This window comes from Gallus gallus, chromosome 10 (genome assembly GCF_016699485.2).
Source record: "Gallus gallus isolate bGalGal1 chromosome 10, bGalGal1.mat.broiler.GRCg7b, whole genome shotgun sequence".
NCBI lineage: Eukaryota > Metazoa > Chordata > Aves > Galliformes > Phasianidae > Gallus > Gallus gallus.
The window spans coordinates 6,067,134-6,093,227 of record NC_052541.1 but is presented as its reverse complement, the minus strand read 5'-3'; the positions used below and the strand labels follow the sequence as shown (position 1 = coordinate 6,093,227).

Here is a 26,094-nt window from a genome sequence, read left to right as displayed (position 1 = left end):
AGAAGCAAGGTCACAGTCTTCTTGCTTATGGTGAGATTCTTGAGCATTGACTGCTCTGATCTCCAGCTACATGTTTGCAACTTTTGATGGCCATATCTCACACTTGTGTACACTTTATCTTTTTACTTTCAATTAAAAGGCAGTACTCAAGAACACAAAGCTGGTTTAAGTTTCCAAAATAAAACTGAAATAGCATGATTAAGTTTTGTTGTATAATTGCATAATGATGAGACAAACTGATAAGGAGCCAACTCAGGTAGAATCAGCTACATGTGGCCACGTAGCATGCAGAAACATAACAAGGGAGCAGAGGGTAGGGTTATTTCTGAGAATGGCAACTAGTTGCAGGGCAAGGTGTGCTGCTTAAGCAGTTACTTATGCTCAAAAGGTGCTTTTCCGGCTGCACCTGAAGATGCAAAGAGTTAAAACATTAGGTGGTGTTTCTTGAGGATCTTGTCTTTGAACTGAAGAAATTCACATCTGAACTACAGCTGATCTCTAAAGAGAAAATGAATGCTTTCAGCAATATATGAAAACCGTATCCCAGTTTTTTTGGATCTTTGTCCTAGTGATGCTGACTTCAGTCAGTATAGTGGAGAAATTACTTTAAGAAAGACAAAAAAAAAAAAAGCCTACCTGTGGCAGTGATACCATTGCTCCTGAACATAAAGCCAAGGCAATAAGCTGTCTTTCATATTTCTCTTCTGTTGTGCTTTTGGTTCCACTTTGCTAGTGTACTAGCCTGGAAGTCATGATCTTTGAAATGCTGCTTGCCAGCACTTGGGAGTTTGTGATTGTACGTGATTTCATTGCCAGCTGGAAAGCAAAATGGAAAGAAGCAAAACAAATGAGGATCCCAAATTGTAAAGCTTCTTTCCCACACCTTAGAGATCATGAAACTTGTTTAGCTGATGGCAGATACTGTTAACAGGGTATTCCAGTGCTGCTCTTCAGCACCTGAAGTAAACTGACCTAAGATCACTGAGATGTATCTTTGTTGGGGTCTTTGTTATAGTTTGTTTCGCCTTACTACAGGTTTTCTGAGTGCCAATGTTCAGCTGTTCTGGAATAATAGCATTCAGCAAGGCTATGACATAAAAACTTCTATAAATACTGGGGTATAACTGGATCTGTAATCCAGTTTTGATCTTTTTTTCTTTCATTTTTCTAATTTTCTTTCCATCAAAATGCATTTTTTCCCCCGAGCTTCTGCTTATTTTTCTCATTTGAGGGTTTCTTGGATGTCTGAAAACCGTTGGAAGTAGAGTCTGCTGATTTAAGTGTCGCCTCCGTGAGCAACAATAGCCAAGGAGAGAACCATGGCTGAGCAGAGAGCTGGGTGAGATTTGGACCTGAGAGGCCATTCTGAGAAAGGGAGTCATGCTGAAAAGAAAAGAACTTGGCTATTACGTGGGATGAGTTAAATATCAAGCTACATTTTTAGTTTGGAGAATTTTGCTGACACACTGGGTAAAAATGACTTGCACAGTCATCTAGAAAACTAGCAGAAATGATGAGTTATTAGGAAAATGCATTGTGTACCTGTAAATAAATAAATAAATATGTAGCAAGTTATCTTAAAAACCTGAGAGCAGGAAGCAGTGAAAAACATACTAAGGTAATATAATGTGGAGAGGTATGTGATTATGGATGCATCTGTTGAGTTGAACAGAAGGATGAAAAGAGCTATTAGCTAAAAATAGGTTTGGTCCTAGTTTTCTTGTCACAGGTGTACTCTGTGATGGAAAAGATGGCTTTTTGCTGTTGGCTGGGCAGTAGGCATGTACTGCTGTAGTAGAGACCTCATTAAAATGGGCTGCTTTGAGAATGCTGTACATGTTTTTAGCTTGGGTAGCACGTTTTCAGCTGATAAGCTTTAATGTTTGTCTACTTTTAAAATGCATAGAGCAACATTTTTCATGTCACTTGGTTATTTTCTTCTAATTTTTGTTGCATAAGAGATCAAATAGTCTGTATACACCCCAACATGTGTGGATGGATTTGCCCCAGGCCCTGGCAGGGCTCCAGTCAGTGTGCACAGCAGCTTGCTCCCACCTTAGCAGCACCAGCTGTGGTACCACAATTGAGATTGACAGTCCTTGATTTCAGTTCACTTGGATATTGAGTTCTAGGAATCTCTCCATGAAGATAAATACAAATCTATAGGCTGATAGGTTGTGCTCTGTAGCCAACACCTCTTCAGGAGGTGACCCAATGAGTACACAAGTATTTGAAACAAGTATTTGAACTACTTCATCTTTTAGGTATTTAGTTTATCTGTTCAAGAGAAAATGGCTGGTATTTCTGGTTCCAAAGGATATGGCTGATTGTTGTCACTTCCGTGGCTGTAGATTCAAGCAGAAAGTGAGGCTCGGGACTGGCTTGTGAACTTCAGTGGGGAGTGAGAACTTTGTGCTTGCACCTTAGCAGGTGCTTTCTCTTCCAGTTAGCATTGTTGTATAAAGGATGTAAGTGAGATGTGAGGTGGTGTGTATCTTACATAAAGAATATGTAAGAAAAAGCTCTGATTTATAATTGATAAAATCAATCTGATAGTATGATTCTGTCCTCTTTGCACTAGTTGCAGTGAAAAAGGATTTTTAATTAACAGAGGCCTCTGTGGTATCCACGTGAGACAATTGGAACAAAGCTGTTGGAGTATATGGTGGTTGTAGTGTAAGAAGTAAGGACAAAGGTGAGTGTCTGCAGGAAGTCCTCCTGGTGGGTGTTGGAAATAGTGCACTGCTCCAAGTATGTGCTGAGAGATGGTGTGTTTGGGGGGGAAATGACCTTCATTTTCTGCTCTAGACTGACTGAGGAAGATTCAGTTTCCTTCTGTGGGCTTCCTCAGGAAGCCATTGTTTGGGCTATTGGCTTAGGGTACAGATAACTTCTTTTTAACTGAATGATGAATATAATCCAGTAGTACTCAAACCTGCAGAAATTCTTACAACAGCTCCAAATGCTAGTTGTTATGGTACAGGCTTTATTTCTTGTTCCCTGAAGTGCAGTCAATCAGAATGGATTGACTCTGCATTTAACCTTTAGAATTCAGCAGTAGAATTCTGTTGAACTTCAGAAGTTGACTTCTTCAAAGAATAATTCTGAAAATTAATTTTTGAAGCCAAATAGAAATACTGATTTTTTTCCCATCATTTGATACAGTCCATCAGTAGTTTGTTCTTTTTTTTTTTTTTCCCCAGTATCTCAAATCAGGAAATAGTTTCTCAGTTACTGTGACCTTTTCTTCTAGGACAATTAGAAATGCTTTTACAAGTCAGTATTTAATTGGAAGTAAAAGTAGACAGCTACATGATGCTGTAGGGTTGGAGTGATGATGCTCTGCATGTAATATGTCAAAACTTGTTCATAATTAGGCAAATTAACACTAAATGAAATCCATTCTTCTTGACACGGTTAACTTCACTTGCAAAAAGATGAAATAAGAATGATGATTCCTCTTGTAAGCTCCCTTAAACTTCTAAAGAAGCTTGGAAAGTTTCTTCTGGCTCTGACTGCAAAAGCACATGGGAGCTTTGACTTCAGTCTAGCCATCTTCTGGTTGCAGAAGTCTGAAGAAATAAGTGTTAAAGTGGAAGAAACTTCACCACAGGAACCTTGCATTATTTTTAGGCACGAGATACTAGCTTCTCTAGCTGTGAATTGCATCTTTCCAAATGTGAACTTGAACTGTCTTCTGCAGCCTGCAGATAGATCTGGTGCTGCTGCTGATCACAGCTTTCCCAACTGCCGGAGAGGTGAAGTGAGCAATGCTGTTCCAGAAGCATGGCAGCACTGGCAGCCAGCAAGGCTTTTGTTCCTTGATGGTGCTTGGAGGAAAAATCTTGATGCCTAAGTACAGAATTACTCCTTTGGGAAAATTGTATTGTGTGTGTATTCATGTACCCAGAAATGCACAAAGAAAAGAGCTGTATGACAAAGACATATTAGCAAAAAAATAAGGAAGCACAGAGGGACAAAGCAGAGGGGGGAGGGGGGTGGAAGATCAGAGGAAGAAAACACCAGCCTTAGAAAAGTAGCAAAGAAATGTGGTGAATAGGGGAACAAAAAAGAAGTTCTACCTTGTGAAGGCCCTTTAGCCCACAAAGGGAGCTTTGTGGAAAGATGTTTAGTTAGATGAATTAATACCTCAGAGCAATACCAAAGATCAAAAACTTCAATTATTTTCATGTTGATGAATTGCAATCTCATGTATATCTTAATTCTTGAAAACAAATAGGAAAGACAGATTCAGGAGCCATCTACAGAACTGGTGGTTCTACTAACTGTTTACATAAAGGTGATTCAAATGAGCTTAAGGAAACTTGGATTTAGTAAAGCATAAGTATAAAGGAAACTATTCTTTTTAATGCTGAAGTCATGGTAACTACCCTTCCCTTCCAGTTTCTCTTAGAGAACCACAGCCAATATAGATATAGTGTGAGTCCCCAGGTTTATTTGGCCTCTTCCAATATAAAAATTCTTAATGGTTTCTGTTGAGTTACTCCAGCCCTAGACTGTAGAATCTCATTGTCACATTCCTGGTATCTGGTGGTGTGTATTTGCTTTCCTGCTGAGTCTCCTTGTTTTCCCCAAATCAATATTGGTAATATTGTCTTGAATATCATGTTGGCATCAGCATGCAGCAGGGCTGGCACCATCACTGCTGACTTAATGCTGTCTGCCCCCACCTCTTAATTAATCGCTGCTTTTTCTGCAGACTTGTGAGGTAACAGGTAACTCCCAAGATGTGTGAAACTCAAATGTTCCATGCAGAATACAGCATTAGCATACCCACAGTGTAGGTCACATCTAAGAGCAGCATCTCAGCAGAGACCTTGCCTGATGGAGAGCAGCAAGAGCTAGTTCTTCTGCCCCAGCAGTCAGTGCTTGGTGGGGTGAGCACCTCCGTGAGTCTTCATCAGACTTCTCAGTCTTCTGTGAGTGAAGGCAGTTCCTCACAGGCAAGAAGCAAACTCACTTAAGCAGTTTGTGTTAAATCCAGCAACTCACCTTAGGCTGCCTTTGAACTGTTTTAACTGCTCTGGATTGGACTGTTTGGGCATGCAGAAAGAATGGAAATAACATATTACTTGGTTTGCTATCTGACTAATGGATATTTGATGTTTCCAACTCTTGTGAATTTGAAATGAATGTAGTAGCAAAATCTGGGAAGGCAGGAGCAGTAGATGAGGAGATCGCTTTAGTGAAAAACAGAGCAGAATGGAAGTGGAAAGACTGAACTACAGAAAGGAAAACAGTGGGAAAGAAAAGTTAGAAATGGTAGCTCAGTCAGTAGATGTGACCAACGAGCACCATGGCTGCTTTGAGAAAGAAAGGTGGGTTATGTTGTGTGGTAGCAAGTGAGGTTTGGGGCTTTGCTTTGTTTTTCTATGAGGTATGGAGTCTTAGTTCTCAGAAACATGTTGTGTAGACCAGTTTAATTTTTCTTAATCATTGTGAATTTACCAGCTTGTCTTATATCTTTCCCACTTCAGCATTACCCGTTCTCGCAGCTCTCGCGGGAGCAGAGCTTAGCTGGATAACTGGCTGTTATCAGCTTTTGCCATATCCAGGAGCAGGCGGTGTGTTTGAGCTGTGCCTTCAGGTGCCCTGCTCCAAAAACAAGCAGCAGCTCTGCTGCCTGTTAGCCCAGTGGCTCAAGCTGACCTGTAGGCAGGTACTCTGACTGCAAGCCGAGGGTGCAGCTGTGTGACGTGCCTGGGACAAGTGTGGTTAGTGAGCTCTTGGGTTCATTTCTCTGCTAACTGGACTAACGTGATGCAGGTAGGGCTGCCTATTTTGGTTAAAATGTCCATTGCAACTTGTGCGGTCTGTTCTTGTACTCCTGTTTCACCTTTTTCCTAACAGGAGTTATTTAAAAACTTCTCCTGGAAGTTTACATGCAGAGATAATTCTTCATTTGTTGAGATGTTTAGCCTGAGAAACACTTGCCAAAACTAAGACAGAATGAGAGCATCACAAATGGGGAAGGAAATCAGTATTCATTAACCGTTTAGCAAGTGGAACATTCTATTTTGTTTCAAAGATGGCACTGTTTGTGGAAGTTGTTGCTGTGCTAAAATTGATCACATGTTTTTAAAATACTTAACTGGAAAGGAAGAATCTGATCTGGGGCTCCAGCTGTGTTCATTTCTAATGCAGAGGGAGTACTGTGCTGAGTGAGAGAACCGAAGAACCCATGGAAGGAGGTGTTTGCCAATTAAGTTGCACCAATGCTTTTAGGAGAAGTGAACCCTGAAAGAGAAATGAGCTGTAATGTAACACATCCAAACGGTTGAAATTGGAGCACAAAATGCAGAGGGGAAAAAGACCCTCAGCTTTCTGGGGTCATGAGAAGAACTCGCTTGTTAAATGTAGTTGCAAATTCTGATGTTACAGAAGTGGATTAAGTTTTCATGGGTATTTGTTGTGGGAGTAAATGTTTCTGATGTAGTTCTCTGTAATTATATAGGACTGGATAAAAAGTTGGGAACGTTTTTGTTGTAATGGCTGTGTTACTGTAACGATGGCTGTGTTTTTTAACAATGTGCTTCTTTCTGATTGGCTTCAGAGATGTTTCTGCTGTGATTCTGTGCTTTAGTGAGTGGATTGTTTACTTGTGAGAGGGAGGATATGGAGCAAAGCACTGGGCACTGACTGTGGAAAGGCAGAGAATGTGGCAGCAGGAGAGTCCTTGCTCCTTGCTGTGTATTTCCTGCTACCTCTGTACCTGTTTTCAAGGCTTTGACTCTTCCAGTTTTAACTCCCCCAGCCCATCTCCCCCTTTCCAAATGTTTCTTGTGGCACATTCAGTGCGTGTGCTCTCTTAAGCAGAAGTGCAAGTATGTAAACATTGCCATAATGTTACTGTTTAATCCTGTTCCTTTTCTGAGACCTCGTTTATTTCGGTGGTACTGTGGGGTTGTGTGAAGAAATGAGTGCACGCTGATCTGCAGTCTGTTAAGTGGCCTGTAAGCATAATGCAGTTGCACGGGTACTGTGATCTGCAGAGCTGGGTGCTCACCATGAGTTGACAGTGATCTGCCTACAACTGTAGAACAAGCAAAAGGCAGAATGTTCAAAAAGTGTCAAGTGTGAAAGTTAGTACGTCATACTTGTGATCATAGTGGGAAGCTGAAAGTGGACACGGGACCTTACTGTGTGCTTAATGAACAACTTAGAGAGACTGCACTACAGATTTCTTGTAGTTCTTCCCTTTAAACTTGGTTCCAAAGTTAGTGATATACATAATGATCAGAAATTTCATGTCTGTTAAGTTCTGCTCCCTGAATTCCCACCTTGACAAGGAGCACAGGAAGTTCAGATGTGACATATAAAGGTGGGAAATATCTAACAAGTGAGCCAACTCTTCTTTCACTGTTCAATATGAATATTAATGTTCACTTTGAGTGCAAGTTCCTATTTCTGATACTATACAGTTATTACAGCTATTCACTGTCTGCTGTATGGTGAAGTCTGATCTTTGTTTTCTCTCTCTCCTTAGAGTGCAACAATGGAAGAAACAGCTATATGGGAACAACACACGGTGACTCTTCACAGGGTAAGCTAATACAATTGGTTGTGTGTGCCTAACTCAGGATGCTGGTAGGCTTTGAAAACAATAGGAAAAAGCCAGATGTCAGGAAGTGAAAGAAAAGGAAACTGTCCTTTGCTTTTGTTTAAATTTAGAAGTGTTGTAAAAGCTCGATGTGATAGTAGTTCTATTTCATCTGTTTGCTTCAGTTTAAGTTTCTAACAGGAGCCTGCCTACAAAAACTTCTTCACATACCTGAAAGTAGTTAGAAACCAAAGGGTTCATGTGTTAAAGACTACAGAAACCATACTGATTGTTTTACAATTTGAGTTGCAAATTCAACTACGCTTGCAAAAGCAGTGTAGTTTAATACAACTAGATGTATTCAAAACTGTCTGATTTGATTATCACTTCTTAAAATCAGTGTTCAAAATAGTGGTTGGATAATCAGAGTATGCACTTTAGACAAAATGTGTAGTAGGGATCAGTGAATGGAGGCAGTTTCTACATTTATACTTTCTTATTTGAGCTACTCTTAAACTGAACCAGTTTCCTACGTAGCTATCATAAACCCGTACAAGTGAAGCAATTAGTAAATAAGTAAAAACGATAACACGCAGCACTACTTTTCTAGGTGACTCTTCAAGTTTACATCACTTCACGGGCCAAAAAGGTTTTTAACAAATGTTATTGCTGAAAGTAATTGCCCCTGTTATTTTCTCCTGGAAGCTGTGCAGCCATACTGTGAAACTTTTTAAGCATAACTTTCCTTTTTTTTTTTTTTTAAGCATACTATTGATTAAAATAGTGCTGGTGTTATTTAATAATGAAAAATTGGATGATAGATTTAATGATAGCTCAGTTTTTCTGGAAAGGGATGTTATTCTGATTAATCTAAGCAATGACTTCAATGAAACATGAAAGTGAGTTCAATCAGTGTACAAAGGAATAATGAAGCACTGTGGTAGGTTTTATCTGGCAAATGTTAAACAAATAGAAGGTTAGAATTTATTCTCAGCACTGTGAAGAGCTTTTCAGGATATTTGACTGCATATTTGTTTGCTAAACTTTAGACTTTTTTGTGACATTCTTGTAGTGCTAGGTTATCAAGTAAATAAAGTTATTTCTGCTTAGTTGTAAGAAAAGAAATGCTACCAGATTTGTTGCATTCTCACATGTAGAAGTTAGCAGAATTGGAATAGACTCAGAACAACACTTCAGAGTGGTTGTGGAGTATTGCTGTGTGAGTTCATCTGTTGCCCTCTGCTGAGCTACGGAACTGCTGGAGACAATCCATTGTCTGCCATGTAATGCATTTTGAAGAGCTGAACTTACTTTCTTTAAAAAGAGATGCTGAAAAGTCACTGTGATTTTTATTTAGGCTTAGCTGAGGACAGTGAGCTGGCTGCATCTAATGGTCTGGCACTAAACCTCTGAACTCACAGAGTAGCTGCAAGTTAGGCATCACAGTATTGGCTTCCTGTGGTTTTTTGGGTTTTTTTTTGGTGGTGTTAGTAGTTTTATTTTTGGTATGCCTGCAAAAGTCTTTTACCTTTTAGTCCATTTGTTCAGTATTTGCCCTGGAACTGAAGGTAGACAAGTCACAGGAAAAAACTGGTTGAGAATAAAACTTTGGTAAGTCCCCTTGGAAGAGGCAGAGAAATGCAGAGATATCAGCACAGTGGTGAGCAGATCTTTGGTGCTACTGCAGTGTGGCTTCTTGTTCAACTCAATTAGCTGTTGTTAAACTTCTTTTAATAAAAACTTATTATAAGGGATGACTTCTGTTATAATTGCCAGCTTTGAAAACAGAAGGAAAATTCAAGTAGTGTAAGTAGTGTGTGTGTGTGTGTGTGTGTGTTAGCAAAGGTACATAGAATGTTCTTGACTTTGTTTTTTCCTGTTCTAAGAGTCATTTTTGTTCTGTTGGTAATTCCAGCTCTGACAGATTTTTGTTTTAAGCCTGTGCTGTTCTAGTTATAACTCCATTGCTACTGTCCATAGCAGAGTTGAATTCCTTTAACTCTTCTTGTGCTCTGTAAGGGTAGACAAAATGTAAACACAAAAATCAATTTCAGTAGTAACCAAAGGCATTTCAGAAGTGTTATATACCTTGAAAGGATACACATCTTGTTTTTGAGGGGGGTGTTTTGGTTGGTAATGGGCCTTTAAAAAGGGTGTATGATGCTGGATAGTCTTTGGAGAATGAGACTTATAAAAGAGAAGGAAGTGCTTTATGGAGGTAGGAAGTTCTTGCTAAAGAATGTGTCTTTTCTCACTTCCTCTTGCAAGATTTCTTTCTATTACCTTTGCTTTCAAGAGATGTCATTACAAATTAGGGACAGAGTGCTCTTAATCCCAGTAGTTGCAGTATAGACGTGTCAGTTTAGATGCCTTGCCATGGTTCAGACATGAGATGTTTTATTTTAAAATATTTTTGATCCATCTGTTTCAGGTATCCTACAGAGCCTGTGACAGCATAGAGGAGACCTGATTGCTGGTATTTAACGTGGCACGTTGTGAATTCCAGCACTATTGTTAAAAGATGTACTACAAACTTCTTTGGGGGAGAAAAAGCAGCTTGAACTTATAGCCAATTTTTTTTCTTCCATTTCTTTATTACACTTGTAACTTAGTGGGCTGTTATATGGCTCTTAAGAGACTGAGCCAGGCTCAGATTCAGTTACAGCTTACCAGTAGCTGCAGTTTCTTTTACTGAGAGATTTATATTTTTATATTCTTAACTGTAAGCGATTCTGAGAGGAAGGACCATGCACTTCGTGTTTGAAGTGGGGTTTTTTTCATCCTTGGAATTCAAGAATTGAAGTATTAGATGAGTTTGTGAACTCCATAAAATAAAAATCACGTGTGATCCTTTCTACTTCTCCCATGTGGCCTTACTGTGGGAGCAGAACAGCACAGCCATTCCCTGCATTGCTGTTATGTCATCTGATGGGACTTTGTGAAGTGGCACATTACTAATAAATAGAAGGCAACTTTAGCAAGATACGTGTTTATATCTTATAACCCACAGAGATCATCTGGGTATTTCCCTCTACAAATTTGGAGATTTTTTTAAGATCTAGGTTCAGTTTTACAGCTCTGAGTGCAGTTCTGTTTATCACTCTAGGTTGATGTTAGGCAGCAGGATAAAATGAGAAGCAGTAGGCAGAAAGTTATGGGAAGTTTTCTTTATTTGAACTCGTACATTTTCAAAAAAAATTCAAGTTTTCTGCTTTGCAGATTGGGTTGTTTATTAAGCCTTCATATTCATATTGTTAGACAGCTTTTCTCAGAGTGGTACTCTTTTTTTTTTTGACTACTTCCAGCATATGAGACTGCATTGTTTCAGGCTTGATGAGAGGGATATTGTAACAGTGAAGCATCAAACTTGTCCTTTTGCTTTTGTTCATTTGGTTTGCGGATCTCCTCTTGCAAAAATAGAATGATAAGCAACAAGATAGGCTTACAGTGAGTTTCTGTGTTTCTGAATTGAAACGTGATAATTGTATTTCTTTTCATGAATGGAGAAATATATATATTTTCTGTATGCATCTTTATGGTTTAAGGAAAGGTAGATCTTTTCCATTTAAATGAAGTTTGATATAAATGTCTTAATCTCTCTCCTGCCACCCTCTTCACACCCAAGTACAGTGCAAACTGAGTTCTGTTTCTTACAGTAGTGGAAAACTGGAAGAAGGAACAGTAGCATGAGAAAGGGGAGAAATGTTTCCTTTGCAAATGTTACTGTTTTGGAAAGTTCCTTGTTATATGTAATAGCCTATGAAAACATACATTTGCTTTGAGAACTATTTAAAAATGAATTAAAAACCCAATCTGCAGCTCTGGTCCTAAGTAGTTATTATGGGCGTTTATGCTGTCCTCCTGCATGGCACAGGGTTTCACTTAGTGATTCTTGAATCTCAGCCACGATTTCTGGTTGATCTGGCTGGAATGTGTTTGAAAAGATGTTCAGCCTTCCTTGAAGGAAGTGAAGTGTGTGTAAAAGGAGAGCTGTAAGGTATGCCCCTACACAATTATTAAATAACCTTATTTTAAAAGTGTATTTTTTACTCTAATTTTTTAATAGCTTTCTTTGTGGCTTGCATAGCATTGCATGGTTTGTTAATCCTTTTTCCAAAAAGCTGTGTTTCTCTCCATGTTATAGACAGTAATGTGAATTGTTACCATATGAGTAATATTAAGTAAAATTGTTTCTCTTGCTGCATTACAGGCTCCTGGATTTGGGTTTGGTATTGCAATATCTGGAGGAAGGGATAATCCTCACTTTCAAAGTGGTGAGACCTCAATAGTTATTTCTGATGTGCTGAAAGGAGGCCCAGCAGAAGGACTGCTACAGTAAGTGCCAAACTACAGCTGTGTTCTAATTTGGGGCATTTGTCTTTTTGGTGGTAGCCTAACCTCCTAATTGTTTGGCTCTCAAGATATCAATAACTCTTTATATAATAGGTCTATACTATGTGTAATTTGTTCAGGGAAGCTCAGCCCTCGTTGTTTTCTCCTTGATCAATATTTAAACTCCACATTTTCATATTTCTTTTATTTCAGAGAAAATGACCGTGTTGCAATGGTTAATGGAGTTTCAATGGATAATGTTGAGCACGCATTTGCTGTTCAGCAGCTGAGGAAAAGTGGGAAGAATGCCAAAATTGTAAGTGAATGTCCAAAGATTTAAGCATGCTTAAATTCAGAAGTTACAGTGCAGAAGTGAAATGACATAGTTTCTGCTGATATACATACATGATGCAGAGTACTTGCATAACACCTACCTGAAAGTTGCTTCAGGTTTAAGGGATGATAATGACATGGTGATCGCATGAGTCACCCAAAACGTTGTATCTTAAAATATGAACAATCATTTGGTTTGCTAACTAAACAACCGTGTTTGGTTAGCATGGCAATAAATAGTAAAGATTCTTTTTCTTTGTACTAGAGTTGTTCTCAGGTTGCCAAAAGTTTGATTCTTGGCTTTGTTTAATGTTTCTTTTCTTTAGCAAGTGCTCTTTTATCAAGTTTTTCACTGCCATTGTATGCTAAAGATCCTTACCTACTATTCATGCACAGATGTAATTCTTAGTCTCAGCAAACAGCGTGCCAAAGTAAAGTATAATTACCTTAATTCCTATAATTTTGTAGGCTTATTCAAAGTTCCTGGCTGGCTTTTGAACTTAGCAAAGCAGAACAGATGATCATTAGTGGGTAGTAATCAGTTTTTCTCTAGAAGTTTGAGTAGTTTTTTTTTTTTTTATATTATGGAAAAAGTAGAACACAAAAATCACAATGTTTGACTTCTTAATTTAGGAAAATGGGCTTTAGGGGCTTGTAGAAAAACTTTAGTGTCAACAGATTTCAAGTGCTCTTCTGTGCTTTAACAAGATTGCACGGAATTGTGCCATGTCTTGCACTTGTGGGTTTAGTAATTATTTAAAGCTTAGGAAAAAAAAAACCACAGTGAACTGTGCAGGGGGTTTTTGAACCTAAATATTTGTTGTAGTATTCAGTATTTATATGTTGTTTGGTCATAGAAATAGTGTTTTCTATACCTATATGGAGAAAATCAATGGCAGAACTTCTGTGTATATTTTTGTTTATATGCTACATGTTAGGGAATGAGATCCTGGAGACAGTTGGGTTTTATTCTGGAGACTGCCATCTGTGTTAGTGCAAACTGACTTTGAACTTTTATCAGGAATGTTCCCTTGTTTCTGTGGCCTACATAAACATAGCCTTAATATTGGCAGGCTTCAAAGGTAAAGAGAATTACAGTCAGTAACACACTTGAGTATACAATAGATTACATGTTAGTAAAAAAACTTTTTAGCAGTGCCAGTGACTGACTGGTGGGTTTAAGAAAGAAGGCATTCAAATATGCAGTGCTGTGGCAACAGAATAGTGCTGCAAAGGCTGTCATTACTACCCTTTTTCCTCCTAGTGTAGAGGAAAATAACTAATATATTTCAGTAGATGACTGAATCGGCTGTTTTTCTTGTTTCGTTGTTTGGTGTGTTTGTTTTTTTTAAAGGGGAGAGTTTCTAGTAATCTGTATTGATGGGTCTCCTCTATTAGCTGGATAGAATTTTATGACGAGGGCAGGAATTCAGAGCATTCACAAGTATTTTCTTTTGAATTTGGCTTCTAATGTTTTGTATGCTGTTAGCATTAAGCAGCATGGAATCTGTTACACCTGAAAGGCAAGATCTGTAAATCAATCTTGGGGTTTTATTCTGGGCTTCTTTCTTGACTCTAAAATCACTTCCTCTCCAAGAAAGGAAATCTTGAGCTGTTATTTTCTTCAATTTTTTGTATCTTAAAATAAGGTGTATTGACTACAGTTTTAAGGGTTTATTTAGGCCAATGTAGGTCTGTGTGATCCTGGATACAAAACAGTGAAAGGTCTTACTTTGGAGTTCACTGGTGATTGTCTTCCATCATGGGCTCATTACTACCTTTTTCTTCCAGACCATAACAGGTTCACAAGAGACCTTGTTAGAGAGATTGTTCAAAGGTTTATGTCTCTGTAGTGATAATCTTGCCTCATGTGCCTATTTCTTTGCAACAGTATTCTTCAGTAGACTTGGCTGGTGATGTTTTCCTATAGATTTAGGCACTATACGTAGCATCAGAGAATATCCTGAATTGGACTCGATAATCCCTGTAGGTTCCTTCCAACTCCTTGCTCCACGTAGGACTATGCAGAAATGAAGCCCTATGTCTGAGAGCAGTGTCTGAGCTCTCTTTGAACTCTGGCAGCTTGCTGCTGTGACCACTGCGCTGGGCATGGTCATGCTATGGTGAAGAACCTCTTCCTGTTATACCGTGTGATTGTCTTTTGATGCAGCTCCGTGCTATTGACATTCAACTTTTTAAGCTCATCTATCTTGTAGCTATTACCAGGCTTTGCATGTTAACTAACAGATCTCACCTTCACAGAATAGTCTTGATCTATAGCTAGTAATGACAGGATGGGATGTCTGGAAAATGTCTGTTTTGTAACAGTTAAATAGATCTGTTCTGTTAAAGGTTGACTAGATGTCCTGTGCTTCATTTGTATGCTAGGTGTCATGACTCACTTTGATTCTTTAAGTCTTGTGTAACTTTCCCATTGTGTAAAGGATCCCCTTTTTCATGAACTTGCAATGATCAAACAGTGATCAAGGGATGAGTGATCAAAAGGGATTTTCACCAGTCTCATTGGGTTAGCAGACAACATACAGAATATTCCTTCCCTCGTAGATCCTCAACTAGTTTTCAAGGAGACGTTCATTTTAATAAACAGGAATTTATTTATGAAATCTTCCAATAACATACTGGAAGTGTTTTCTTTTCCTCATCTAGTTGTCCATTACAATAAGGTAACTATTTGTGCAAGTGATGAGTTGAAATGGAAATGGATGAAAGCTAAAAGCAGTAGTAGGTTTTGGCCTCTTTGGGAAAGAGCTTGCATCATGTGTTTAATTGCTGTTGTGAAAGAGAAACGAATTTAATTTTAGCATTAATTTCATGTTGACATCAAAACTATGGGTAAAGAATCATTAATAACTCCTTACTTAATATTCTCTAAATTTAATAGTGGCCTGTTGAATCTGTTCCATAGCTGCTGATTATCACTTGAGGAAAACTCATAGCCCATCTTTATTGCTAAAACATTTTCTGTTCCTAGAAGTGCAACAGACACCCACCAATAAAGATAAAACCATGCACACTTAAAAATACAAAAACAGCTTGCGTACCAACACAACTAAGTGGTACGTGGACGTGATTAAATGCAGCCAAAGGCTAATAGCTATTGGTTTGTTGTAGACTATCCGAAGGATGAAGAAAATTCAGATTCCAGTAGCTCGACAGGAACCTGAGCCAGTGTCTGAAAATGAGGACGATAGCTATGATGAAGAGATACGGGATCCAAGGACCAGCCGTGGTGCTTCCAGTGCCAACAGAAGGCATGAGAAGAGCTGGGTACGAGACCGAAGTGCAAGCAGAGAAAGAAGCTTATCACCAAGATCTGACAGAAGATCAGTTACTTCCAGTCAGCCTGCAAAACCTACCAAAGTAACGTTGGTGAAATCAAGGAAAAATGAAGGTAACTTACACAGAATTCTATTGCTAAGACCTTTGCCTATTTTTAAAGGCCAAATACATCAATCAGTGTTGTGGTAAAGGCTTCATGAACTTTATGAAGAGAGTTGTTTCAGTTCATTGGCCAGTTTTACAAGTAACTAGTTGAAGAACTGAAAATTTCTGTTGTGTTTCCAGTGGTATTTTTCATGTTTCAGTATATATGAGCTTAATGAGGGGATGAGTATTTTGTAAATAAATCCCATTTATACGTCTGACGTGAGAGTGGCTACATACTTATATATGATTTCAGCTGAGTCTTCCTTTTTCCTCCTCTTTGAAAGAAGGAAAAATTGTTTGGTAGTATATATATGAGCTACTAGAAACCAGAAATGAGTACAGACATAGTTGGAAGAGGAGTTGGTGTAACAGTAAATACATAGAGAAATTCCACTGTAGCCTTTCATGTACTATGTTCACTTTTCTGTTTGTGTTTTTAGTTTAAATCTTCTGTAAAGCAGTGCTGTAAATCTTTAGATCTTTAGACTCTTTTTTAAACTATAATTTCATCTTTTTTCTTTCCTTTTATTTTATTTTGTTATGAAGAGTATGGTCTACGGTTGGCAAGCCACATATTTGTGAAAGAAATATCACAGGATAGCCTTGCAGCAAGAGATGGCAATATTCAGGAAGGGGATGTTGTTCTGAAGGTACAGTAAATTGTGGTGGTGGTTGTTCAGAGGAAAAAATCTGATATAATCTGTTGTAGAATCAACTTTCTCTTTATGGTCTAAGTATTGTTAGTGACATGAATAAATAACTTATTTCAAGGATCAATAAATCTAACTCTTCTACTTTTAAAAAGAAAAAGTCATAAAGCAGGTTTTTTGTTGAGTATTATTCCACAGGACTGGCTTGGTCAAACAATGCTTATGTAACTAAAGAACCTCACTTCAAATGCATAATTAAAATTAAAGAGCTTGGAGTGGTATGAGATTCTGGACCTAGATACATAGTTACACCATATAGTCTTGTGCAGCTGAACAACACTGAAACTTACCTTTAGGTTAAATGTGATTTTATTAAGAAGAAAAAAAAAGTTGATATACACAGCGATTTTTATCTAAAAAAAAAAAATTGTTAATAATATTCTTGCAACAAACATTGGTGCAGACAGAACATACTATTCCTTACTCTGCTGTTAGTTTAAAAAAGCATTTTCTGGGGGGAAAAAGGAAGCTTTTAATTTAGTGGGTGATAGAGGTTTTGTATTTGAAAGATAAGGAAGTTTTTTGTTATTCTATTTTGGGTAAAACCTATTGCTTTAGCGTTCTGAGTAAGCTGTGGCAATTTGGAAAATCTCTGGATGTTTCTAAATATTATCAGGCAGAAATACACAGCCTTTGCTTGAGGTTCACTGTTTTTCAGTAAGCTTCTATTTGCACTCTTCTTACTGTTCCAGATAAATGGCACAGTGACAGAAAATATGTCCTTAGCAGATGCAAAAACGCTAATAGAAAGGTCCAAAGGCAAGTTGAAGATGGTGGTTCAGCGAGATGAACGAGCTACGCTGTTGAATGTCCCTGATCTTTCTGACAGTATTCATTCTGCTAATGCTTCGGAAAGAGATGGTGAGTATAAACTTAATTTCCAAAGGCAAGGAATTCCCTGTGTTTATGAAGATGTGAAATGCTTCAGTGGGGTGAGAGGAGGGTGGGAAGGATGATAGGAGTAGGACTGCCAAGTGGGTAAATTCCTTTGAATGTGATTTGAAATCTGTATCTTCAAAAAAAAAAATGTGGAGAGAAAATTACAGCTCCTTTTCTTGCAATTGTTCTTGTCTAGTTGTTCTTGAAATAGTAGATTTTAACATCTTCATTAAAAAAAATCTCTGCAAAAGCTTATTTCCATTTGAGCAGGTCATGCCACCATTTTAATTAGTCATTTCATGGAAAAACAACTTTTATTTAACAGACATCTCAGAAATTCAGTCGCTGGCATCAGATCATTCCAACCGATCACATGACAGGCCCCGCCGCAGTCGTTCACGATCTCCTGACCAGAGGTCAGAGCCTTCAGACCATTCCAGACATTCTCCACAGCAGCCCAGCAACGGCAGGTGATGGCAGCATTGTATTATTTTTAAATCAACTATTTAAAGTGACATTTAAGTTGTAGGAGTGCTTGGGTGTATATGTTGACCGGTGTGATGCACAATTATGGTAGCAGTAACATGGACTTCCTTCTCTTGAGGTGTAACTGATTGTGATCCAAATTTTTTGAGACTCTGGGGAAATGGAACCTTAAACTTCTGTTTTGCCCCTTTTCTATTAAAAAAAAACCAAACCTTGAACATGATTATTATAAATGGTCTTCCAAGTTTAATGTTATTGAAGAATATGCGACTATATTGTACTTCACAAAAAAATGAACTACAGCAATCTTAATAGAGCTGACTAGTAGCACAGTTCTAATTGGTTGTCCATCTGGGTAAATGGGAAATCTGTTTTGTTTTGTTTAATTTTCTTTGCTACCTTTCTTTAAAAGTTACTAAATCTTTCCAAGTAAGTTTAATTCCTGCAAAATAAGGAGTTTTTCTCAGCAGGTGTAAATCAGGAATGATCTATTGTATGTTTTAGAATATTTTCCTCTGCCATTTCTTCTGAAATGTTAGTATTGACAACAAATCTGTCTTTTTCTTATTTGTGCTGCTTTGTTTTGGAACTGGGTACTCTAATTAGCAATAGAAAGGAAAAAAAAAAAGAACAATAGGATTTTAAACGAATTTGTTTTTGTAGTGTGAGGACATCACAATTAGTATTTCCAGCTGACAGGACAAAAACTGTTACAGATTTCAAATTCAGATCCTGTATTTTAAAATTATATCAAGTTCTGAAGAACAAATTGCTGCTAGCAGTTTGATAAAACCAAGATAGGCCCAATTGTTTATTAGTGTGGTATTTTTTGTCCAAGGGGGAGAGTGCTTAAAGATTTCTTAATATCTTCTAGGGGTTAATAAATCTGCAAGATGGGTTATTCGTGTGTATACATTGTTGAGAGAGACCGCAAGGCAGGAAGCTCTGTTTTCAAGGAGGGGCTCTATGCAAGTGAGAAAAGCTCAACAGCAGGATTCCAGACTCAGGGATGCTGTGATTCTTCATTTGATTTAGAAGTGCATACTTCATAGCTCAGTAAAATATCCATGAGAGCGAGAACAGCTGGAATGCAGGGAGGGCTAGCTCAGTAGTTACCACCTATCTTCATGTTACAAAGTTCAGTTTAGCTGTGACCTAATAGTTCAAGTTAAGTACAACTACAGATTTCTGCTTATTCTAGAGTTATTATTCCAGAGTAGCTTAGCTGCTCTTAGTAATTAGTAGAATTCCATTATTTAGAAGAATGCAAGTTCAGCCATACATTTTTCTATCTTGTACTAGGTGGATTGAATTCCTGCTTCCATAGGCAAGAACAACACAATGAATGTAGAGAATCCCTTGTCCTTTTGTGATAATTTTCTCCCTATAGTGTCCCAGGAAAAAAAAAATGCAAGTGAGCTCTTACTTTGTTTTCCTTTCTTTATGTTTAAATAAGTAAATAAATCTGCCAACTGAAATATTCTTTTAGTGAGAGATTGTAGCTCCACAGCTTTGGTTTTGTTGAAGGCACTGTGAGAAATATGTATCCTCTTTGTCATATGATGCTTGGCTGTCTGAGAGTGAAAGGAAACGTGTTGCCATTTGTTTTTGAGATGTTTAGGTTTGGAAAGTATTTTTCTGAGTCCTCCAAAGGAAGGAAAGATTGGATTAAAGCATAAAATGAACAATTAGGAATATTCTGTTGAATAGTTCCTTTATGTCAACAGAATTGATTTTGTAGTTTTGACTTCCTCTTGGATATACTGTTGGAATAGGAGACATCTTAATATTTTGCTTATAAAGGCTGTAGTGCTCCTGTCAGAGGTGAAACTTGTATCTCTCAACATGCATTTCTAATACAGTGTGAAGATGGCTGACGGATGGAGGAAAAAATCCATCAAAACTGGACTACAACTTACTTATTCTTGTGCTAGTGCTTTCCTCCTCTATTACAGTAGCTTAGGTAGATGATCATTTCCTCCTTACTGACTTTGCTGTCAAAGAATTAAATCCTTCCTGAGGAGGAACTTAACAAAGTTAACTCTGAATGCTTCTGTTATCTGCTTTATGAACAGGAGCCACCTCAGCATGTATTGACTTCCTGTTGGGCATATCCCTTTTGAGATCAGAAAATCTGTTGGGCCCTGAACCACATAAAGAACATGTCAAAAGCAGCTGCTTCTTGTAGTACTTACTTGTGCAAGTTCAGATTTGCTGCTGTAGCACTGTATTTGTAACAGTGCTTCATTGTTAAAAATATGGTGGAAAAAATAGAGGGAGAAAACTTGAGAATAAGCTGAGGAAGGAAAGGTGGAAAAAAAAATCAAACTAAAATCAAGGAGGATGTTAAAATGTATTGAAGATAATTAGTCTTTATTTAGAAATTGTGCTGTTATGCTAAGTGTTTGTGTGTTGATGAGGAGAGAGATTCTGTAGGAATCCTCTCAGTCCTTTCACACGAGCTTAACTGCAGACTGACACTTTTTTTTAAGAAGTGCAGTAGAGCACAGACATATGCCAGTGCATTTGTTTCAGTATTGCTTCAGTGCCTGGTAGGATCTTGACTGTAGTCCATATTTCTATATTTTATACTGCAGTTTTCCTGTATATAGAAGTTTTATAATGATTGCTACTTGTACATCGTGCCAAGCTGTTAAATATCATTGGTAGTTTTCTTCAGTCCAGAGGAAGCTCAGAGATGTTATCTTTTTTTTTTTTTGCACAGTTGTTTTAAAATGATAGAATATAGACCAGTTGTACTTTATTATTTCACTTACGGAGAATTGCAAATTATCCACTGTCAAGTTTTGAAAAGGATTCAGAAAATGGTGCACTCTTATGTAAAGCAGTTGGGTTCAGTGGTAATCCAGTCAAAGCTCAGGTCTTTACTGATTTAGCAGCATTATCCCATGTATGAACCATCAAACTCAGAATGACTTTTAATGAATGTAATGGTTTCCAAACTTGACAGAGGTATGGAGAGATGTCTCTGCCTGTGGATGAGCAGATAGCTTTAGGTTAGTTTCTGCAGTAGCTTTAGGTTGACTTTTACTAGCTGTTGTTCCACATTGAAGGGACTTAAACACCAGCAACAACAGAAACTACAAATACAGATGGATGTTTGTAGCTGTGGAGACTTGGAGAAGTTCTAGTCAGGTGATAATGAATAAGGCATTGAGTGAAATTATAAAGTAGGATTATCTCTTGGCTCTGAGGAGGAGCTCTGAGTTTTAACAGTGAAGTACAGCTTTAGAAGATAGTTATAACTTTGAAGAACTATTTTAGGTAAAATGTATCTTACACATAGAATTTCAGGAAACGTGGGATAACTTTGTAGAGTACACTAAGAACTGTACTAAAAAAAGCCAGAATGAGCTCCCTAGGCTGGGGAGTACCTTGGGGGGAAGTACCATATATATTCTTTCTTACCTGTCTAGTCCTACTGTTGCAGATTACAGGTTCTTGAGCTATGTAAGCTTTTGCTGAGATGTATGCTAAACAGTGGCATTTATAGCAGGGATAAAAGCTGCATTAAAATCAGTGGTTTGGGACTATGTGAAGATGAGAGGTAAAATAACCTTTGATTTTGTGTAGTAACTCCAGCTTTTTTTTTTTTTGCCTTATTGTCAAAGAAAAAATTGCTGTTTTGGAATACTTGTTTCTATTTAGTGTTAGCACTAAAATGGTCTAGCCAAAATTGTTTTGACGTCAATTTTATCAACTTTGAAATTGCCAGAAGGATTTATATGAATAAAGCTTAGGCCACTGTACTTGTGTTTACCAATTATAAGGAGCTTGTTGTTTACAGTGGAAAGAAGCCTATGTCTTTCCAGATCATTGTAATGATTACAAGTTTGGTGATTGTTTTCTATTTTATTTTAGTTGCCTTCAGGCAGAATTTTAAAACTCTGGCAGAAGAAAGTAGAGAAGAGTCTTAGTATGTCTGAAGTGATTAGCTGAAATTTGTTTCTGATGTTTCAACTTCATGTTCTTTCAGGAAAGCATGTTCTGCTTGTGTTTAGGTAGTTACTGTTTCTTTTATTGTTTCATCCAAACCTTGAGATGAGCTATTTGTTTTTGTTTTTCTCTGTCCTGCTTAACAACTCTCAAGGTAATGGTTCTGGTTAAATAGTCTTCCTCTGTGTAATAGATTTTTTTTTTAATACATCTGTACTTAATGAAAACTGAGACTCATTATTGCCCAGTAGCACCATCTACTGTTAGTAGTGACAGACTTGACTTCTCCCATCCTGTAAGACAGGAGATGTGATATTATCTAGGAGGTTGTTGGTTGTTGGTGTCAATCTCTTCTCCGATACTACGTATCCTTGCTTGTGTGTCAACTCTCACAAATTCAATAGATATTTATGACGTTTCATGACTATTTTTCATGTAGGGTGTATGTACTCTGGAATTAAGGCCATTCTTTTCAGTTTTTCCATCTGCTTATTAATACTCTGCTTTTACCCTGTTAAATTATTTCACTTCCAACAGATGATAGTGTAACAGTTAGTACGTGCTGCAAACTGAAGTGTTCTGTTTAGTTTTATTATGGTACAGCTGTAGCAAAATGATCTCTCTATAACAATATACCACAATACCTGATCTTTTGAGCTAAAAGAATAGAAACTACATTACTTGAGATTTAGATATTCTCTTCGTTTAGGGAATGAAAGATTTTTCCATTTAAGTTTGTCATATATTCATTTGGTTATGTTTTATACATAAGAGGCCCGTTATCTTTTTCTAAAATATGATGGATGACTAAGTGTATAAGAAGCACTTCTTTTGCTTGCAAGTATGATAGATATATAGTAGCCCCATCTTCTTCAAAGGGTGAGAAGTCAGAGGTAAGTTTGTGTACTGCTTTTTTTTCTCCGCAAAGATCTACCAAGAGCCACAGCGGCAGCACTGGTATTCCAGGGGAGCTGCCACATGAAGAAGCAGATAGATAAGTGTGAAACCTGGGGTGAACTCTGAAAATCCATGATCTTTGCAGGGAGAGGAAAGAAAAGATCATAATTGCTCTTCTCCCTTTCTTTCCTTTGCTTCTTAATCCTTGTACAGCCCATTTGTACAACTTGCTTGCAGCAGGGTGCAGTAAAGACGGTAGTCTGTTTTACCATGTCACTCCATTTTCAAAACAGCTATATGTAGATGATTATCTTGTTATTTTATTGACATAAAGTTAGGGACAAAAAACTCAGATTTTGAAATGGTAAAAATACCAAGACCGTAATAGGAGGAGGAGAGCAAAATGTTGTAATTGATAATTACTTATCCTAGCAGTTCAAGGTCAGAGAAATAATTCTATATGCAGAGTGAAATCTCTTTTTCTAATATAGTCTTCGAAGCAGAGAAGATGAAAGGGTAACTAAACCAGGAGCCATCTCTACACCTGTAAAGAATGCAGATGATATTTCTAAAACTATGGAAGAGGTGTCAGTCGAAAGAACTGAAAAACAAACACCACCGCTCCCAGGTAAATATGTTAAATGTGTTAATTCAGCATGTTGCTGAGAATGGATGATCAGCAGAGATTTTGTGCTCTTGTATAGCTGTGAAGTAATTACTGAAGTCTTAGAACAAGTTCTAACTACTTCTTAAGCCTGTTTGTATTTCAGAGTTCTGGTCATGAAAACCGCAATTGAGGGGGTCTGCCCACTCTGTGGACTCAAACTCCAGTGCTTAAAGCTGTAACTGTATGTGTTAGTTACAGACATTTTTTGTCATCTTCTCTAGAAGGAGGTTACAGTAGATCTGTCAGGCAGCAGTCTGGTTCTTATAGGTTACTGGTAGCAGAGTATATTTGAATAATGGTGAAGGTAAGCTTTTTCAGAACTACTATCCCCAAACAAAACTTAACACACACTGAAATGCATTCTTCCTGTAGCATTCAACGATAGTCATGGACTAATTTAGGCAGAGCTGCCCTTGAAAGGCTGTAGAATGAGAAAAAGCACATTCAAGCTTGAAAATGTTTGACAATTTAAGGGATGAGAAATGAGACTATTGCATGTAGTGTTCAGTTACTCAGTGAAGAATTGGAGTTTATGATATTGATAGGCTCTGAAAGATTTTGAACATTGGCCTTTAACAAGACTGTCAGCAGAGATAGTCTTTGGAATAGTGTTATTAAAAGATGCATGTCTTTGTTTACCATGAGAGAAAAAGGATACTGTAGCAAGTGAGATTTAAAATATTAGTTCAGTATTTCTATAACATAATGAAAAATAATTGGCATAATACAGAATCAGTCAGGATAGGACTGCAAGGGTGTTTCTCATTTGAAAGTAATGTTATTGGTTTGAGGGACTGCCAAGTGCATAATAACTGCTGTGAGGTTGTCTTTTTGATTAGTGGGGAAAAAAGTGTGCTATTCCTGGATGAGTGGGAAGAGACACATGGAGAAAATCAATTTGTATGGGAGGTGGTGTCTGAAAAAGTCATAGGCCAGTACATAAAGATAATACATAACTTTTTCTGTAGATAAAATTAACTTGTTATAATGTATGGTCTGAAATAAAATGGTGTAATAGAGGGCCTGATTCTCTAGTAGCCTCAAAGAAAGCTCTAGAGAAATGAGGAGGCACTTTCAAAGACTGTAATAAAAATATGATCAGAAAAGTAACTGGTAGGTTCTGTGACTGCTTCTCAGACTAAGGGCAAGAAGTCTGTCACGACTGAGTCAAGGAGGGGATAGAAGGAGAGTATTTCTTGAGAGGGGTAATCAAAGGCTTAGGTCACAAAAGACTTAAAGAAAAAATGCTATGCTATTGTACAGTGAAGACAAAAGAAATTGCATTAGAAGTATATTATCAAATTGTCTGAAATTCTCTATTTCAAGCTGGTCTATTCAGTGATTTGAAAAGAAGGTGATTTGATAGCTAGATTAAGCAGAAAGGAGCATTACCCTAGTTTGAAGATAGCATAGCTTGAAATTGGCTTCTTTCAAGTGCATCAAGATAATGCTTTAAATACAAATTCTTGTAACATGTGCAGCCATATAGCAGATAATAGACAGTAATAGTGTCCACTGCTAGAGAATGATGGCAGTGATATTGTCCTCTCAGTAACTCCAGAGGATTCATGCAGCAGAGTCATAAGTATTTAAGAGCCAACTGCACCACAGTACACACTGAAATTTGCCATCCTCAAGTTGTGCAGCAGTAGTTCTAGTGTTTGAAGTACTTTTGTTGCATAAATCAAAGAATTCTTTAATGGGGGAAATCACAGAATTGCAGGGCCTGGAAGGGACCTCAAGAGATAGAGTCCAACCCCCCTGCTAAAGCAGATACCCTACAGTAGGTCACAGGGGTAGGTGTCCAGACAGGTCTTGAATATCTCCATAGAAGGAGACTCCACAACCCCTCTGGGCAACCTGTTCCAGTGCCCTTACAGTGAAGTTCTTCCACGTGTTTGTATGGAACTTCTCCTTTTCCTATCATTACGCACCACTGAGAAGAGCCTGGCCTCACCCATTTGCTTCTCATCTGCCTTTAGGTTTAAACATTAATCAGGTCCCCCTTCAGTTGTCTTCCTCAAGCTGAACAGACCCAGATTACTCAGCCTTTCCTCAAATAGGAGATGCTTCAAGTCCTTTATCATTTTTGTGGCTCTCCACTGGGCTCCTTTCAGGAGATCCCTGTCTTATTTGAACTGGGGCACCCAGGACTGTACATGACGCTCTTAAATGTGGAAAGTTATGTTAGATACATCTAAGTGTGCCTAACTTAAAGGAAAGAGTGAGGCTGAAAACAGTCTTGAGAGAGCATAAAACCTTTTATCTCTTGCAGTTTTATAATGTTGGTGAAGCCCTGCTTTGAATGACAAGGTTTCTTGTTGTAAGTTTCCAATGTTCAGTTTCTAGAATAAAGTGGATTGGTGGGTAGAGGACTCCTGGAGAAGCTCTGAAGTTAAGCTTTATTTTCTCATCTTTAAATACCCAAATGGACACTCATTGTCTTCTATATTTTAATAGAACCAAAGCCAGTATATGCACAAGGAGGTCAGCCAGATGTGGATTTACCAGTCAGTCCGTCTGATGGTCCTTTACCCAATTCAACCCATGAAGATGGAATGCTTCGGTAATGTAACTCTAAATTCTTTTTGAGTCTTATTGCCTAGGTCTTGAGCAAGACAATATTTCTTCCAAGTTAATGAATAACATTTATAAATGGCCTGATGTGAAGTCCAACATGCTGTTCGGATGCTTCTATTCAAAAATAGTAGAATGAAAATTTCAGAAAAATCTTTTCCTTTTGCAGTTATTGGAGGCCAATTAAAATAATTGCAGAAATGTACAGTCATGGTATGCAAATGAGTTTAATTCAACTGAATCTCCTT

At 37.8% G+C, this 26,094-nt stretch overlaps 2 protein-coding genes across 10 annotated transcripts in view; both read left to right on the top strand.

Annotated features, from left to right (window-relative positions):
- MPHOSPH10 (M-phase phosphoprotein 10) overlaps positions 1-26,094 on the top strand; it is a 1,076,704-nt gene that overhangs the window by 791,369 nt on the left and 259,241 nt on the right. The gene's annotated exons all lie outside the window — the stretch shown is intronic.
- The window catches only part of TJP1 (tight junction protein 1), a 156,083-nt gene that overhangs the window by 106,381 nt on the left and 23,608 nt on the right, over positions 1-26,094 (top strand). For all 9 annotated transcript variants that reach the window (XM_040706827.2, XM_015278975.4, XM_040706828.2 and 6 more), the window contains 9 exons: positions 7,508-7,564; positions 11,772-11,896; positions 12,107-12,209; positions 15,359-15,638; positions 16,220-16,323; positions 17,076-17,244; positions 17,588-17,732; positions 23,094-23,230; positions 25,730-25,835. In XM_040706827.2, coding sequence (XP_040562761.1) covers positions 7,508-7,564; positions 11,772-11,896; positions 12,107-12,209; positions 15,359-15,638; positions 16,220-16,323; positions 17,076-17,244; positions 17,588-17,732; positions 23,094-23,230; positions 25,730-25,835 — 1,226 coding nt within the window. The remainder of the gene's footprint in view (positions 1-7,507; positions 7,565-11,771; positions 11,897-12,106; positions 12,210-15,358; positions 15,639-16,219; positions 16,324-17,075; positions 17,245-17,587; positions 17,733-23,093; positions 23,231-25,729; positions 25,836-26,094) is intronic.